This window comes from Pogoniulus pusillus, chromosome 24 (assembly GCF_015220805.1).
Source record: "Pogoniulus pusillus isolate bPogPus1 chromosome 24, bPogPus1.pri, whole genome shotgun sequence".
In the NCBI taxonomy this organism is placed as follows: domain Eukaryota; kingdom Metazoa; phylum Chordata; class Aves; order Piciformes; family Lybiidae; genus Pogoniulus; species Pogoniulus pusillus.
In genome coordinates, this window is record NC_087287.1 from 548,761 (window position 1) to 566,062 (window position 17,302).

Sequence of the window (17,302 nt, forward strand, 5' to 3'; positions counted from 1 at the left end):
GAGCAGACCTCAGCTCCTGCCGTACAAGCAGAGGCAGAGCTCCTTCGCACTGCTCTAAAGGAGTTTTCCTAAGGGTGAGGGAAGGTCACTGAAAACTGTGACCTGTTGCTCTCTACACCTACCTGAAAGGAGGAGGTTATGGTGAGATGGAGCTTGGTCACTTTTCCCAAGTAGGTAGTGATCAGACAAGAGGAAATGGCCTCAGACTGCCGCAGGGGAGCCTTAGCTTAGAGTTTAGGAAAAATTACCTTCCCACAGGGAAAGGGATTGGAACAGGCTACCCAGGGAAGTGGTGGAGTCACCATCCCTGGAGGTGGTCAAGAAATGTGCAGACATGGTGTTTGGGGCCGTGGTGGTCTTGGGTTGACAGTTGGACTGGATTATCTAACATGCAGCCTAGACCACCCCTGGCACAGCTTGAGGCTGTGTCCCCTTGTTCTGTCCCTGGCTGCCTGGCAGCAGAGCCCAACCCCAGCTGGCTACAGCCTCCCTTCAGGGAGTTGTAGACAGCAATGAGCTCAGCCCTGAGCCTCCTCTTCTGCAGGCTGCACACCCCCAGCTCCCTCAGCCTCTCCTCACAGGGCTGTGCTCCAGGCCCCTCACCAGTCTTGCTGCCCTTCTCTCAACACCTTCCAGCACCTCAACATCTCTCTTGAATTGAGGAGCCCAAAACTGGACACAGCACTCAAAGTGTGGCCTGAGCAGTGCTGAGCACAGGGGCAGAAGACCCTCCCTTGTCCTACTGGCCACACTGCCCCTGAAGCAGGCCAGGATTCCATTGGCTCTTTTGCCCACCTGGGCACACTGCTGGCTCATGTTCAGCTGCTCTCTAACAGACCTAGGAGTCCAGGTCCCTCTCTGCCTGGCTGCTCTCAGCCACTCTGTCCGTGCGTGTAGTGCTGCTTGGGGTTGTTGTGACCAAAGTGCAGAACCCTGAGTTCAGTCTCATCCCCTTGGCCTCTGCCCACCCATCCAGCCTGGCCAGGTCCCTCTGCAGGGCTCTCCTACCCTCCAACAGCTCCACAGCTGCTCCTAGCTTGGTGTCATCTGCAATGTTACTGATGCTGGACTCCGTCCCCTGGTCCAGATCATCGATAACAATATTGACCAGGACTGTGCCCAGCACTGATCCCTGGGACACACCACTAGTGCCAGCTGCCAGCTGGGTGTGGCACCATTCACCACCACGTAAGCAGACCAATGGTAGCTAACACAAGTGCAGCGGGGTTGTGAGCTTCTGTTAACTTTCTGTGTTGCCTGTGTACCTGTCATAAGACATTTCAGACTCTGTTCCTCAGCTTTGAATAACTTTAGGTCTGACTCCCAGCGTGTTAGTTGTGATGTGGGAAAAGAAGGTGCACAGTGACACCTGTGGCCTCTGGCCACCGCTGGGTATTGCTTTCCATCAGCCACTGCAAAGTGCTGTACCTGAAGCTCCTCTAGCCACAAACCTCTGTGACTGTGGAATTAGTGAAACATCTCTCAGAGATATCAGTGGCACCCAGCCAGGGTTAAACCACCGCAGTGGGGAAGAGGGAAGAACAAAAAGCTTCCTATTCTGGAATGGTACTGAATTGTTGGGTTTACTCTGCCAAGCTGAAGGGCAGGACTATGGCTCTGACCTTAGACTTATTTCCTTTTTCTTCATTATTTGGATTTATTTCTTCTTGCTTGAAATGGCCAGAAAGCATTTCTTGTGTTCTGCTGGCAGAACAGGGGCACAAGAGCTGCACTCAGACCTGCCTGTCCCTTTAGCTGGCAGTGCTCCTTGGAGAGTATCTGCTGCTCCCTCTTGTCTCTGCAGCACCTTGCATCCATTAGGCTGTTACACATTCATTTCCTTTGTTCATCCTATGGATGTGTGGATCATTCCAAACCCTTCCCAGAGCTCTGGCAAGCAGTCTGACAACATCCCCACTAGCAGAGCAGTTTCCTAGGAAACACGGCCACCGAGATGCCCTGTGAGGAGCAGCAGGAGGAATAAAAGCAATGAAGACAGTTGCTTTGGGATTCCCCCCCTGCTTCTTTACTCTTCCAAACAATATCAAATGTGCAGACAATAGTGGAAGCCTGCTCTGGTGTGCTGCAGTGGCTGTGTGCTAATCACTGAAGAAACAGAGCAGGAGTGCTGGATCTGCCTTTGTGCATTACAGTCCAGGTTTTATTGCCTGCTTTTCATGTCAGTGCTTTTTCAGCGTTTGATGCTGCCTGTAGGGGCTGTTGGAGTCCTGTGGGCCGTTATGAGACCAACACCGCGAAGCCATAGACACACTTCTTGTTGCAGGAAAAGCACTGCTCCTCCTAAGGGGGAAGAAGACAAGGAGGAGAATGTTTTTCACCTGCATCCTCTCGAGGTTCACCTTTCTTTGAACCCTATAAACTACATTCTGGAATGTCTCCATTCCTGGAGACATTCAAGGTCAGGCTTGATGGGGCTCTAAGCAACCTGATCTAACTGGGGATGTCCTTGCTTACTACAGGGCTGTTGAACTACGTGTCCTTTGAAGGTCCCTTCCAGCCCAGACCATTCTGTGAATCTGTGGCAGGGTTCAAGTCTGTTGCTTGCTGAAATGTCTGCAACAATAAATGCTTTAATAAAGGAGCAACGAGGGCTTTGTTGTTTGTATTATCACTCTTGGCTGGTGCACATAGATTATTTCTGCTGCCTTCAGTGGAGAATGGACCAGCAGAAAACTTGCCACAGTATTTTCTTCTTGCAGACTTTTCTATGGCTCTCTGCACGGCAGGTCTCATGGTGTTGCTAGATGGCATATTGACTGATGTGAATATAAAAGCTCTCGGGTGCTTTTGGGTTCGGCAGTGGGTGGTTGTTGGTTTCTTTACTGCATTCTGTTTTAGCAGAAAGTGGGTAGTGCTTATGGCCATGTAGTGTTCTTATGGAGAGTAGTTTCAGTAGCTCTGGAGGGAGCTTTCCTCTCCACATCCATAGTTGTTACCCGGTGAACAGCAGAGCAGTGCTGGAAGAAACGAGGTGTTCAGTAGTACCTTCATCTTGATGCTTTGTGTCCAGCTGTGTCCTATTGCTGTAAGCCAGAGATGGATAAAGCACTTGAGAGAGGAACTCTTCTAACCAACCTTAGGTACTAAGAGAAAATGCAAGGGAGCTGCTGTAGTAACATCTGGGCTTCTCCAGAAACGCAGGCGCGTCAGGGGCACACCAGCACTGCTTTTGCTCTTGCCAGTCTCAGCAAAGCAATCCTGGTTTGGCAGGCACTGCTGCTTTGGTTTGCCTTCCAGAGGAGCTTTGTAACTGAGGCAGCAGTGTGCTGACAGATGTTCTTCTCAGCCGCGCGGATGCTGCTAAGTGATGTTCTCCTTTCTGTTGGCTGTACCTTCTTGCTGCTCCTTCTAATCTGGCTGCAAACAAGTTTAACAAGAAATCCCTGAAGGATTCCACAGGTGAAGACTCCACGAATAGTGGGAGGTTTATTAAGACATTTATATATATACATATGTAGTGTGTGTGTGTGTATATATATATGCCCCACTATCCAGTTCATCATGGTGGCAGATTCCTGGTCCTTTCCCCTCCTTTTTGGATGCTGTGCTTATGCTGTGTAACAGGGCAGACTGGAATCTGAGTCAGAGGTTAGAGAAAGAACTTCCACAGCAACCTGGAAAACATAACATTTGAATGCAGGGATTTGTAAGGCTGATGGCTTCCCAAATGATCCCTGTGAATCTGACTGCAGACAAAGAAGTGGGGGGAAGCAGAGGGGTGGGAGAGGCATGGAGCAGACAGAAGCCGCATCTGAGGAGTGCTGGCTTTACAATCCTGAGGAGCTGAACAAAGCTCTCTCTCACTGCGCCTTCGCCCTCCTCTCACCCACCTTGTATCCCTGCCATGCTACAGCAAACGTTCTGCACAGCTCACATCTGGCTCCTTAGGGCTCAAGCAGGGGCTTTGACATTTCCAAAATATTCTTCACCACACTTTGTTTTCTTGTTACTTTTTAAATGGCCTCTTTGGCCAATGGTGAGCTCTAAGTGCAGCACAGGTTCTGGGCACATCGAAGTACTGCCACAGCTTGCCCCACTTTGGGGTGCAGGGAGGCAGAGGTGGCAACTGTGTAAAGGAGCAGCCAGGACAGGTGTCCCTCAACTGCCCAGCAGGGGATTGCAGCCCATCTGTGTCATATTCAGTATAAAATTGAGGGATCACCAGGGTCAAATCTCCTCTTCTTTGGCTGATGTCTCAGGTGGACTCTGTCCCTTTTGCCTTTGGTCCTGATCTATACGTTCCTCAGTCATGCTCCTGAATCCGGTTCTCATCAGCTGCTGAGTCCAGTCTGGGACTCACAAGTGCAAGCTGCACCTGTTTCCAACCAGAGCTCCTCTGCCTCATGTCTGTATTTGTATGCATGTGTCCAGCTGGGGCACAAGCCAGCTAGATGCCAGCTGTACTGGTTAAGGCAAGGACAAATGCATTTTAGAATCATAGAATTAACCAGGTTGGAAGAGACCTCCAAGCTCATCCAGCCCAACCTAGCACCCAGCCCTGTCCAACCAGACCATTTTGTCAACCCTTCTCCCCACAGTCTGCCTCCCTGGCTGTGTTTAAAGCCTGTCATCCCACACTGATGTATTTTTGTCTCCCTGCAGACTAGCATTTGGTCATCTGACAGCAGTACCTCTCAGAGTAATTTTTAACATCCTTGAAAGTTGTGGTGTGGCAATGTACCTTGAGGGCTATGTCTGGCTCGGAGAACTAATCAGATCTGTTTGGATGCAGACAGGCTGTCCTTCAGTGAAAAATTCCTCGGCCATGTAGATGAGAATTTCATGGTCACAAGCTGAACCAGAAACTTTTCAATTTGATTTTTGATGTCTGTTAGCCTGACTGAATGTAATTGCCTTTGAGGACCGAGCTGTGTGCAGCAGGACTTTTTCCTGTCTCAGAAGCTAGTTTCTGTGGAAGACTTCCCAGGGATGAAGCAGCCTTGTGCCAAGGGGCTCCACCGAAGCAGGAAAAATGAATAGGCCAGAATGTTGTAGTAAAGGCTGAGTAAGACTCAGCACATGGACCCATCTGAACAGCAATCCTTGTCATGCATGCAGCTACCAAAGCAGGTCCCTTGCTCTCTTCGTTAGGGTTTTGCTTTATTTGAATGCCTTTTCAAAAAGAAACTTCTGGGTGTGAAGAGGAATGTGACAACGAATTACCTCACTCCTCTCAAATCCTTCTGCCCTCCCCAAGAAGTGTGATTTTCATACAGATACACCCTCAAAGGCAGTGACAGCCTATCAGGGAAAGCCTCTTGCACCATCTCTGTGACATGCAAACTCATCAACCAGCAATGCTCCTGCATCTTCCCCATGGGCCAGATTTACTGCTGCTCCTGTAGCTACCTATGGCATCTTTCTGACCCTGGAGAAGAGAGTTGTTTAGCTCTGTCGTTCTTTAGCTACAGTTCTGAACTAAGTGGCAGCCATTCTAAGCCTGGGTCAGTGTTGGGGAGTTGAGGAGATGCTAGCAAGGGTGACACTCATAGCCCTAGAGAGTGATGAGTGCTGCAGCCGTGAGATGTGGCAGCTACTCCAGTGGGATAAATGTTTTATTCCTAACAAAAGGCAAAAATATCAAAATGTAATGTATTGGAGGTTTTAAGTGTCCCCTTTTCTCAGTAGGTGTATTGCTGTACCTTATTCCTTTGTTCCTTTTGTTTCCCAAACAGGGCATTTCTTTGGGGTTTGCATCTCCCAGTTGTTTGGGTTGTTTGCTTTTGCTGTATAATAGTAATGCAGATCTCACAGCACTACTTCCTGTGAGACGTGAGGGCTGATGATGAATGTGGGCAGCCTAATATTGCTGAGGGAATAACACTGGAGTTGTGTGTATGTCTGTGTTTAAACAAAACCACTGCTCTGCCTTCCCTATTTCCCAACCTTGCCAAAAATGTGTTGCTGGTTCCCTCTCTCCATCTTGGCCATGAAAGGCTTTGCTTGTGCTTGAACCTTGTGAATGACGTGGCAGGTGTTCTACAAGGAGTCCTCCATGCTCACTGATGTGTGTGAGGTGTAGGAAGAAAGCCTCATCCCCAAAGCCAAAGTGTTTCCCAGCCCACTTGCAGCCACGTTCTTAACTGTAAGGGAACACAAGCAAACATGTTTGGATTGTGGGGGTGGCAGAGCACTGGAGCAGGTTGTCCAAAGAGCCAATGGAGTGTCCTTCTTTAGGGAGACTCAAAAGCTGTCTGGACATGCTCCTGGCCAGCTGGCTGTAGGTGGCCTTGCTTGAGCAGGGGGATTGGGCAGGATGATCTCCAGAGGTCCCTGGGATTCCATGAAGTATTTAGCTTCCTTCTATTGATGTGTAGCAAAGCCTGCCCTTGGAAATGCAGCTGGAAGCAGCCCTGGGTTGTGCAGGAGTGTTCTCAAATTCTCTCTTCTCTGTGCAGAAACACGAACAGATAGAACAAAGAAGCTCTTCAGACACTACACGGTGGGATCTTACGACAGCTTTGATGCTTCCAGGTAAGAGTTTTTCTGTTTGGTTGCAATTTGTTTACAAAACCTTTCTGGGTTTTGTTTAATTGTTACTTTAGGCTTTTGAGGGGGAGAAGGAAGCAGATTACAAAACAGAGCTTCTCAAGCTATCGTTCTGCATCTAAACTGGGCTTTATCACAGCTGGCTTGTTTCCTCTGGGACATGTCTGTGAAGGCAGTGAGCACTGAAGAAATGGGTATCACTAATTTGTTTTCATGAGTGGTGAAGAAAAGCTCAGCACCTCTCAGAGGCAGCAGCATGTCCCACTTGCTCCAGCAGTCAAGGACCACTTCAGCTGTTGGGTGCTGCACCAGATCAGACCTTCTCTGTTCCCAGAATCATGCCTGCTGTCGAGAAAGACAAAGTGAGCCGATGTGCTGTGGTGTTCTGAACAGTGTCTTTAGATCCTAAGTAGGGATGAAGCTGTTAGAAAGGAGGACTTCAGAAATAAGATGATTTGCTTGCAGTTCCCCCTGAGCCTTGCTGGTTTGTAAGCAGGTTCTCCTCCCACACGCGTGCACTTTGGACACCGGCTTCTGGAAGAGAGGATGAGTTCAAAGCACAGACCCTCAGTCAGCTGGTGGTGTCTTCTTGAGAAGGCTGGTGGCACGCTGGAGTCCTTGTGCTTCTCTCCTGCCTGGGTTTTTTGTCTTCAGCAAGCCCCCCTCTTTCAGTAGGAGAAACTAGAAATATGTAAAGCAATGATGGCAGTTTTGTGCAGCAGACTACTTGTTGACCAAAGGAAAGAAAATGTGGTGACTTCTGGCTTTGTGGCATGATCTCAATCCTTCTCAGGGTAAGGCATATTTTTCATGCCAATTAAACGATTTGGGGAGGGAGGCTGGAGTTCTGTCAGCTGATGTAGTTTGGGTGCCCAAGATGTCCTTCTGTGTTGCTAAGAGTTGGTGTGAGGCTTAGAAAGGCAGGGGCCAACTGGTTTTCTGTAAAGGAGAAGTCCCTGCAGCTAGGATTTGAGGAGTGTTGCTATGCTGGAGGAGGAGACAGGGTTTGGTGACACGGTGCAGGAAGCCCAGGCCTGTGCTTGACTGCAGGCATTGTGTCCTGGGAGCTCTGAGCTTCCTGCTGTGGTGTGTGGTGTAAATTCATCAGCTCTGTCTGCCATGGCTTAGGAGTAGAGAACCCCATGTCAGCATCTTGGGCGTTCTCTGCCACAGTCAGCCAAGCCAGCAGAGCCTGGCAGTGCTGGGCAGCCTGTATCTGGGCAGTGTAAAGCCCAAGGTGTCAGGAGCAGCTGTGGAGCACATCCCTGTTCTGCAGGGCAAGCTCCCAGCTTACTGCTGCCATTGCCAGAGCTGGCTTCCTGCAAGGACCTTTGAGTGGGCAGTGGTCATTTTTCTCTAGGGCTCAGGGCCTCATCCCTGTGCCTGGGTGCTAACAGGAGGGGTTGTTTGTGTGCAGCTAGAAGCTGTGGCCACAGCAGGTTGCCTCAGAGGCACCAGATGATCCCACCTGGAAACTTACTGCTGCTTTCTGCCAGAAGGGTGTTTTCATTAGAAAATGTCTGTTCCATCAACACCTTTCTTTTGGGTTTTGTTGGTTGGGTTTTTTTTCAGTTGAAATATTGATTCCAAAGCATCCAGATTGTTGTTGTTGTCCTTTTCCCAAGAAAGTTGATCTCTGTAGTTGGGAAGGGACAATACCATCTGCCCTTCTGCAGCTCTCTGTCATTAGAGAGGTTGTTTTGAAAGCAGGAAGCCTAAAGCTGTGTTCAGACCCAGCACTTGCACCTCTTCTCAGTGATGCTCCAGTGTGGCTTTTAGCCAGTGAACTGCTGGGGACGAGGGGATCGTGCTCCGGGTTTGGGAAACCGTGGGAAGTGTGCAAGACATCTGGGGCTTTGGGGAGATGTTGCTGGTTTATTTATGGATTGTTCTGAGGTTTTATCCTCTTAAGGCATTGGGCCTCTGCAGTGCAACAGCAAAGCTCTCCAGAAGATTACATTATCTGCTGCAGGACTACAGCTGAGCAGGGGAGTTTAGCAGATGCAGTGATGGCTTTTGTAGAGCATTGAGACATTAGGTCTGAAGGATGTCTGCAGTCGTTCCTGGTTCTGGGATTGATATTGTCTGAGCAGTGAGAGGGAGAGCATCAGAGTTCTGAGAAATGCCAAGCTGTGAAGAGAACTCAAGGAGAGTTTCTGCAGAGATGCAAAACCCGATGGGCCCATTTTGAAAAGTGATAGTGGGAACTAAGGGGGAAAGGTAGGTAGGAGAGGGTAGAATTAACAGGGAATTCCAAGAAATACAGTGGCAAGGTAGAGTTGCTTAACACACTGTCAGGTAAAGTACCTTAGTTTCAGAGGTTTGTGTCAAGTAACAGTAGAAAAGGTAAAACGATGGGGTGGGTGCCTGTGTTTCCCCAGCTGCTTAGCTGCTGGAAAAGAAAGAATGGAAAGCTTGTTTCTCTGGGGTGCACTTAATCCTTCCTGTAATCCTGTACTTCCAGAGAACAGGCACCGTGCTGGGAGGTGAACATCCTCTCCTGTCCTTCCCAGAGGTGGCCCACAGTGCAAAGCTGCTGTGCCCTAGAGCTGGGCAGCACACAGGGGCAGCTGCAGAGCACCCTGCTCTGCTTGTCACCGCTGGGCTGCTGCTGCCTGCAGGGTGCTGCTGCAGGAGAGTTTGCACTGGAGGCTCTGATGGAGATGAGCGTGGCCAGGATTCATTCCTAGCATATGCTTTTTGGGGAGGGTGAGCTGTGAAGTGGGACAGGGATGTCCAAGTGCCAGCAGTTCATGGCAGTCTCAGGCTTTGCTGTTTTGGTTGCTTTCTCTGTCGTTGCTTCCTACCAAAGAGGGGGCAGAGTGCAGTAGTGCAGATGTACTTGCTTGCAGCTAGGCTGCCAGGAGCATTTGTCAGAGGGCAACTGTGCCTCTGTACTCAGAGCCTTGAAACCAAAGCAGTAAGAAAGCTGATCTGGTTGCTTGCTGGAGATGATGTGGGGGAGCGAGGGGAAGTTGTCTACTCCCTTCTCTTTTTCCCTTTCCCCTCTCAAAGGGCAGAAATGGCTGAGCAGCAGCACTCAGTTCAGCAGTCTGTGTGAAGGGGCTCGTTCAGGCGCAGCAGGAGACACTGTGCGTGGCACTGGCAAAGCGCGCAGCATCAGTAGCAGGGCTTCGCTAAATCCTTTTGCAGCTCTGCATGCGAGATCACTCAGCTGTGCATGGGTACTGCGGGAGGATGGCAGTGCCCTTACCCACGTGTGGCAAAGCAGCCGGGCTCGCTTGCCACTGCCAGCGGCCACTGAGTGCCATACAAATGCCATACTGGAAAGGAGCAGCTCTGCTCTGAGTGCTGGGGGGACACGCGGGGTCTGCTGTGCAATTGGTGGCACGTCTTGCAGCTGTCCCCTGCTGCTCCTGCTGGCATTCCTCTGCACAGGTTCTTTTGCTGCTTTACCAAAGCTTTTTAAGAGCCAATTGCTGCCAATCATTTGCAGATGGAGGGATGCTGAGAAGGGAAGGGTGGGCTGTGCTGCAGTGGTATTCGTGTGAGAGCTGTGGCTTGGTGGTGACCTGGCAGTGCTGGGTTGGTGTTTGGGGTCGACGTTTTAAAGGCCTCTTCACCTGCAGCTATTCTGTGCATCTGTGGCAGAAGGTAAAGTTCTTCATGGCAGTGACAGTTCTTACTGGACAAGCAGGAGTCAGTTCCTGTCCCTGAACATCTGTGCCAGGCTGCACCACTGGAGGCTCAGCTGGCAAACAGGATGGGGAAAGTTTCTTTTTGCTTCCCCAAAGGAGGCAAGTGGGCAGAAGCTGTGGTGTCAGGTCCCAGATAATAACCACGTCCCAGGGCTGTGTTTGCTTGATATACCATGGAATGACAGAGGGAGACCAAAAGAGCTCCAGAGGTCCCTTTCAAACCCTCCCATTCTGACAGCAGCAGAAACAAGGCACAGAACAAATCATAGCTGCAGAATAGTTTGAGTTGGACGGGACCTTTAGAGATCATCCAGTCCAACTACCTCTACAGTCAGCAGGGACACCTTCAGGTACAGAAGGTGTAGCTCAGAGCCTCATCCAGCCTGGCCTGCAATGGTTCCAGGGATGCAGTGTCTCCCACCTCTCTGGGTGTGGTGAGACCCTGGTTCTGGTTGCCTAATGTGGAAGAATCTTTCTTACATCTAGTCCGAATCTCTCCTCTGTTAGTTTAAACCTTTGTCCTAAAGATCAGGTGTACCAACAAAGCTGGAGGAGATGGTGGCCACTGTGACGTGTCTCTGGAGCTTGGTGTCTTCTCAGTGTTTGTGGTCAGCAGTGGTCAAGACAACCACAGGATCCTGTTTTGAGATCAGGGCAGAGGCAGACTCCATTGAATTTGTAAGGAGCAGCATTTGTTTGGGCTGCTCTGCTCTAGGCTGGGTAGACAATATTGTGCCCAAGCTATTATAAATGTTGTTCAGATGTCTGGTTGTAGTTCAGGACTACAGTGGATTCAAAGGAAATAATTTATAAGCTTTAAATCAGTTACTTCATCAAGGTTGAATTCCAGTTGTGCAACAGAACTTCTGGCTGAGGCATAGAATGGATGTTGGGGTGCAGGAAAAAACTCTTTTTTAAACCCCAAATAATTAAAAATAGGTAAGTCTTTAGAAATGACAAAGTTTTGCCTGCTGCTGAACTGAACCGAGGCGATCGATTGCTTCTCTCAGGACAGGACAGGACAAGACAGGCAGTTGTGTGGTCAGGAAGGTCAGAGAGGAGAGATGAAGTTGCCCAATGAGCTGCCTAGTGCCAGATGTGCAGCGTTAGCACGTTTTTCAGCGAGACGATAAAGCAGTAGCTTGATTTTCATGCTCTGGAGACAGAAATAACGTGAGAATTTGTGGTGTTGTGTGAAGGTAACTTAATTTGGTGGAAAATGGGATCCAGTTGCCTTCATGGATTTGGCAGCTTCAGGAAACAACAGTGGAAACTTTTGCTGCCGCATAAACTGCATCATCTCCCTCCCACCTCCAGCGGGCTGGGCAGACAGCAGAGGTCAGCAGCATAGCTGAGTGCAGGTGCAGTGCAGCTGTGAAGTCTGTGAGAGAAACTGGGGAGCTGTAGAGTCATGAAGCTTGGAAAAGCCCTCTGAGGTCATCCAGTTCATCAGCCCAACACCACCATGGCCATCAAACCATGGCCACAGGTTTCTTGAACCCCTCCAGGGATGGGGACTCCAGCACCTCCCTGGGCAACCTGGTCCAGTGCCTGAACACTCTTGCAGCAAAGAAGTTGCGTTTAATCTCCAACCTGACCCTGTTCTGGCACAGTTCAGGACATTTCCTCTCTTTCTATCTCTAGTTGACTGAGAGGAGAGACCAGCACCTGCCTCCTTTCAGGGAGCTGTAGAGAGCAATGAGCCTGTTCTTCTCCAGGCTGAACACCTGCAGCTCCTTCAGCTGCTCCTCACAGCTCTGCTCTCCAGAGCCTTCATCGGTGTCAGATGTTGTGCCTGCTTGCAGCTCTTCTCACAGCACCCATCTACCTTTGCAGCTTTTTTCTAGCCACTTTAACTGGGACCAAGTCACTGCATGGGGGAAGCTTCCCTGGTGCCTTTTCTTGACATCCCTCAGCTACAGCAGAATGAAGACGTTCACAGGAGAGGATGTAATAAGAAATAACCTTTTTCAGAGGCTTGTTGCCACAAAGTTAATGGTGGCACCAAATTTCTTTGCCTTCTGGTTCTAGTTCTGTTTTCCTGGATGAAGAAAAGGAGGAGAAGTGGGTTGTGGGGTCTGGGAGGTACGTGCGCAGGAAGCTTAATTAAAAGCTTCATTCGTTAACCCTAATTCCCCTACTTGGAGTCAGGTGGCAGCATCCACATGTCACCAGCACAGAAGCTGACAGAAGCAGCTCCTCAAAAGCTAATTTATATGCAAACACCTAGAAAAGCAAACTCAAGAGATTCCTCTCAGCTGCATTCACCAGCAGCTCTCTGTTGATGTTGTCACTTGCACGGGCAAGGGGAGCAGTACAGGCTTTGATCCTCCATGGCTCCCACAGCCTCTTGTCTGCCCTGCAATTCAAGACCCTCGGAGCTGTAAGGAAGCACATCTATGGGTGGGACCATGTGATGACATCTGAATGCTGCATGGAATCTTAATGATTTAAGGGCCTGGAGGACAAGACTTAAGAGGAGTGGCTGGAGGGACTGGAAGGAGGCTGAAGGAGACCTTGTTGCTTTCTACATCTCCCTGAAAGGAGGTTGGAGCGAGGTGGGGGATTGGTCTCTTCTCCCTAGCACCAAGTAATAGGGTGAGAGGAAATGGCCTAAAATTGTGCCGGGGAAGTTTACGTTGGGTATTGGGAATAATTTCTTTGCTGCAAGAGTGGTTGGGAATTGGAACACTCTGCCCAGGGAGCTGGTGGAGCCAGTTGCTTGGACTAGAGAGGCCCAAGTAATGTGTGGTCATGGTACTTGGGGACATGGTTTCATGGCTGTGGTGGTGGTGGGTTGGCTGCTGGACTCAATGATCTCAGAGGTCTTTCCAACCAAAATGATTCTGTGGTTAGAATCACAGAGTCAGACAGGGTTGGAAGAGACCACAAGGATCATCTAGTTCCAGCCCCCCTGCCATGGGCAGGGACACCTCACTCTAGATCAGGCTGTCCAGAGCCTCATCCAGCCTGGCCTTAAACATCTGCAGGGGTGGGGCTTCCACCACCTCCCTGGGCAGCCTGTTCCAGGGTGTCACCACCCTCATGCTGAAGAACTTCTTCCTAACGTCCAGCCTGAATCTCCCCATTTCCAGCTTGGCTCCACTAAGGTTCTGTAAGATCTCTGCCTGCCTGATGCCCTGCAGTTTGCTAGACGCAGAGAGAGGGCAGCGCCAACCCAGCTCTACAAAACGAAGAGTGCAGGAAGTGTTGCTGTGTGCTCTGGACTGCATCTCCAGCGTTATCTGCTTGGGCTTGCCTGGAGCCTCTTGTGAATGCATTGATGTGCCGTGAGGGTTGCAGTCTGATAGTGCTGAGCCGCTCCACATGTGAGGCAAAAGGACCAGGGCAGATCATTTTTAACACCTTGTGCCTCGTGAGCTTGAAGAATCCAATTGAACACAATTTGGAAGTTACATCTGTGGCTAAGCAATAATTAAGGCATTATGGGTTGTGTGAACAGGTGGGGATGTGAAATGTGAAGGGTTTAATTTACAGTTATTTAATTTCTAATGAAAATTAATTTACTTGCTAGTGACTTTGCACTTTGCCTCTCCTGTTGTGTGCTGCCACGACACAGCCTTTTGTGGTGGTGATTACAGAAAATATTGAAAATCATTGCTAAAATAGGAGGTAAAAAGGATATTGTGTGTGACCTGTGGTATCTCTTCATGAAAATCTGCAGTCTAGTTGCAGGGAGAGGTGAAATTAAAGTCCAGTTCGTGCTCTGAGCAGGGAGCGGCTGTTGGAGCGCACAGCCAGAGCTGCTCTGGGCCAGATTTCTAGGATGCCCCCTGTGGTCTGGAGCACAGCCACCGCAGATGGGCTCTCCCAGCCCGGGAGCAGCCAGGGCGGCTGCTTTCAGGCATCTGTGTTCTTGTGCCGTGGTTTAGGCGTCGTTTTATTGCATCTGGCCAAGTGTAAAGGAGGACATTTCTCACTGAGCTGTGCTCTGATCTCTCTAGCATGAGAGAGCATCTGTGGAGTCAGATCTTTCAAAAGCTGTGAGGAGTGGATGTGAAAAAAGAGCTGATGAAGGGATTTGGATTTCCTTGGGCAGCTGAAAGAAGTGAACTTGGAAGAGAACCACTTCTCGCTCCAGGGTAGTGCCAGCCACTAGGCTGACGGGTTGGTGGGCTGAGAAGGCAGCTTGTGTGGTTGCACCTCTGGTAGTCTGAACCTCCTGCCTTGACTTTTCTGCCTTGGAAGGCTGTGGTCCAGTTCGGGTTAGGGTCAGGTTACATTGCCAGGGGATGCGCAACTGGAGAGAATCAAGAAGGTAATCACCGTCTAAATCCGTTGTCTCTCTGCCTCGGGGAGAGGTTGGCAGTTCAGCAGAGAGCCAGTTTTGTTTGCAGGGGAGGATGGTTTCCAGTGGAGTGCTTTTCAGACGGCAGTCAGCGACGAGCCACATGACACGAGCTTGGATAAACGTGCTCTGTGCTCCTGAGAGTTTGTGTCTCTGTGACGTAGTGGTCTAAGTCACTGACTAAGTCAGACAGGGTGCAAGTGTTGTAGTTGTGGAATGGAACTAGGTTTCAGGGAGCTGTGTTTCAGCCTTTATTTTCTTCTATGGATCTTTATGGAGGTCCTGATACTGCTACTTCCTCAAGTACTGCTGTTGGCAGAGTAGAAATTCTCGCTGTCTTGAAAGGTCTACATAACTGATGGGTATGTGGGTAGAGTATACATATATATATTCTATATAAAAACATATGTTACAGTACATTATTGATTTATAAGGAATAGTTTATTTCATAGATTATTATTTTTATATGTGTATATCTATATATGATATTTGGTATAACATGCCCAGTGGGTATGCTGAGGCTGGCAGTGCTCAGGTGTTGCTGTGACCATGGGTTTCCCTTTCTCCATCACTAAACCATTAAATTCATGGAAATTTTAAGTCTGCACAATTTGTGAGCCTTGCAATGCTAGGGAAGACACAGGAATAAGTCTAGTGTATAATGTTTAGTGTTTGGATAAAGAAAACCCAGTCTTAGATTGAATATTTTTTGGGGAGTGTGTGTGGGAGGGCCAAAGCTTTTGTGCTGAATGTTGTGGTTCATGCAGACAGCTTCTGCACTCGAGAGGTTGTCGTTTGCAGCTAACCTTGCAGGCAGTGAATCTCGGGCTTAGACAGCCCAAAATCAAAGCAGTCTGTGCCCTATTTAAGTAATGAGCTATTGATTTTTAACTTACTCATTTTAGTACCGTCAGATAGTACCAAAGTACTACTCTGAAAACTCCTCGTTGAAACGGATGCTGCTTAATTTCAGCTGGAGATGGGACAGAAATGGACTGAAAGGGCTTTACCTGTGGAAGTTCGGTGTGTCACAGATAGCAGGCACTGTTTGGCCCCGGGCAGAGCTCCTGTGCTCAAAGCATCTGTGAAGAAACGCCTCTGCCGTTGCTTGAGCCCAGACCACTGGACAGGCTTGGAATGTAACTGTCACCTTGATTTGCCGCTGGTGGCTGCACCCTGTATGCATTCTGCTGCTGCAGCACTTCCAGGACCAAAGAAATGCTGCCAGGAAGGCTCACTGTGAGAAACCTGGATCTGCTCTTACCCTGGGCACCACTTTGCCTGCCAAGAGCAGGTAGACTGTGAGCAGACCTCCAGCATGTCATCAGTGAAGAGAGATAAAAGGACCTGGTCTTGGCAAAGCAAACAAAACCAATATTGCAAACACTCAGAGGTTAAACTTCTTTTCCCCTTTTCTTGCCTCCTCTTTCAAGGATGCAAAGTGAGTTTGCTGGGAACAGGGGTGTGGAGGTTGCAAGTTTAGTTCATTTGCATGCGTGGTTTGTTTTCCATCCTTTTCCAGCTGCCAGCTCTTAGCTCCACAGCACTGGGATGCAGAGAATCAATTTGCTGTGTGTGATTGCTTTAACCAAGTTTGAATTGCTTATGCCACCAGAGTGTGCAGATCCCCTTCTTCTAGCAGGTAAATGAGAAGAAATGGCTACATGGCTGATTTTCACAAACCTGCATTTCTGCTTTGCAGGCTGTGAGGGGATTTTCTTTGTGTAGCACTTGGCTGGAGCAGGATAGCTGTGATCTGTATTTACCAAGTGAGAGAGATCAGTTTGTATCTTCTGTTACCAAAACTTCACGAGAGCTTCTTCTCCCCTCCCTTTCTTTCGTGTAAGCCACAAAGCTTTGTGCTGTGTTGGCAGTTCAGTTTTTCCCACTAAAACCGAGGGATGAAGCCAGGTAGTTTGTGCAGCAAATGTGCTGCATATGCCTAAAGAAAATCAGAGGTGGTCTTCAGACTTCCATATGCACAGCCCTGCATCCTCACTTCATCCTCTGCCTTAGGATGGAGCGAGGACAGCCTGAAAATGCCTGCTGCTTTCCTTGGCTGACTGCGACAGGACCCCAGGCACCTTTGTCTGGGTGCAGATGCCCAATGCTGGTCAGGTGAACAAACCCCAAGCTTTCCCAGCACTGCTTTTGAAACGTTAGCCTTCATCTTCGTAAGGAATGACCTTACCAGTTGTTCTGGCTTGTCAACAAAAATGAAGCAAGGTTTAATGAGTGCCCAGCCCGCAGGCTCCTGAGTGCTCACTACTGGTACCTGAGATGGGGCTGGGATTTGGGTAGTGGGGAGGAGGGCTCTGCTTTGTCCCAAGCACTTGCTGAGATTAGGTTCTCAAAAGCAGCCTTTTGGCTCCTGTTAATCACAGAATGTTAGGGGTTGAAAGGGACTTCCAGAGATCATCCAGTCCAACTTTCCTCCTAATTCAGGTTCACCTAGATCAGGGTGCACAGGAATGCACCCAGGTGGGTGATGAAAGTCTCCAGGGAAGGACACTCCACAGGCTCTGTGGGCAGGCTGCTCCAAGGCTGCACTAAGCTGTTGATCGCATCCACGAAAACTTGCAGGAAATGAAGGTTATTAAGTAAAAGGCTGAAGGCAGTTTTACTGCTGACTCTTCAGTGGGTAATTATGAACCCCACCTTCAAAGTGTGAGTGGTGAAATGAGGAAAAGAACCGAGTCCTCTGGGAAGTTCAGGCAGCTTCTGCACTATCAGCACACTGAGGGAAGGCTTCAGCCCGGCAGTGTGGGCTGCATGTTCCACCCCATCCCAAGATGCCAGAGAGGAGCACAGCCATTTTCTTGCT

At 49.4% G+C, this 17,302-nt stretch overlaps 1 protein-coding gene across 12 annotated transcripts in view; it reads left to right on the plus strand.

Annotated features, from left to right (window-relative positions):
* Positions 1-17,302, plus strand: part of SHANK2 (SH3 and multiple ankyrin repeat domains 2) — a 285,477-nt gene that overhangs the window by 146,840 nt on the left and 121,335 nt on the right. For all 12 annotated transcript variants that reach the window (XM_064162990.1, XM_064162984.1, XM_064162986.1 and 9 more), the window contains one exon: positions 6,420-6,495. In XM_064162990.1, coding sequence (XP_064019060.1) covers positions 6,420-6,495 — 76 coding nt within the window. The remainder of the gene's footprint in view (positions 1-6,419; positions 6,496-17,302) is intronic.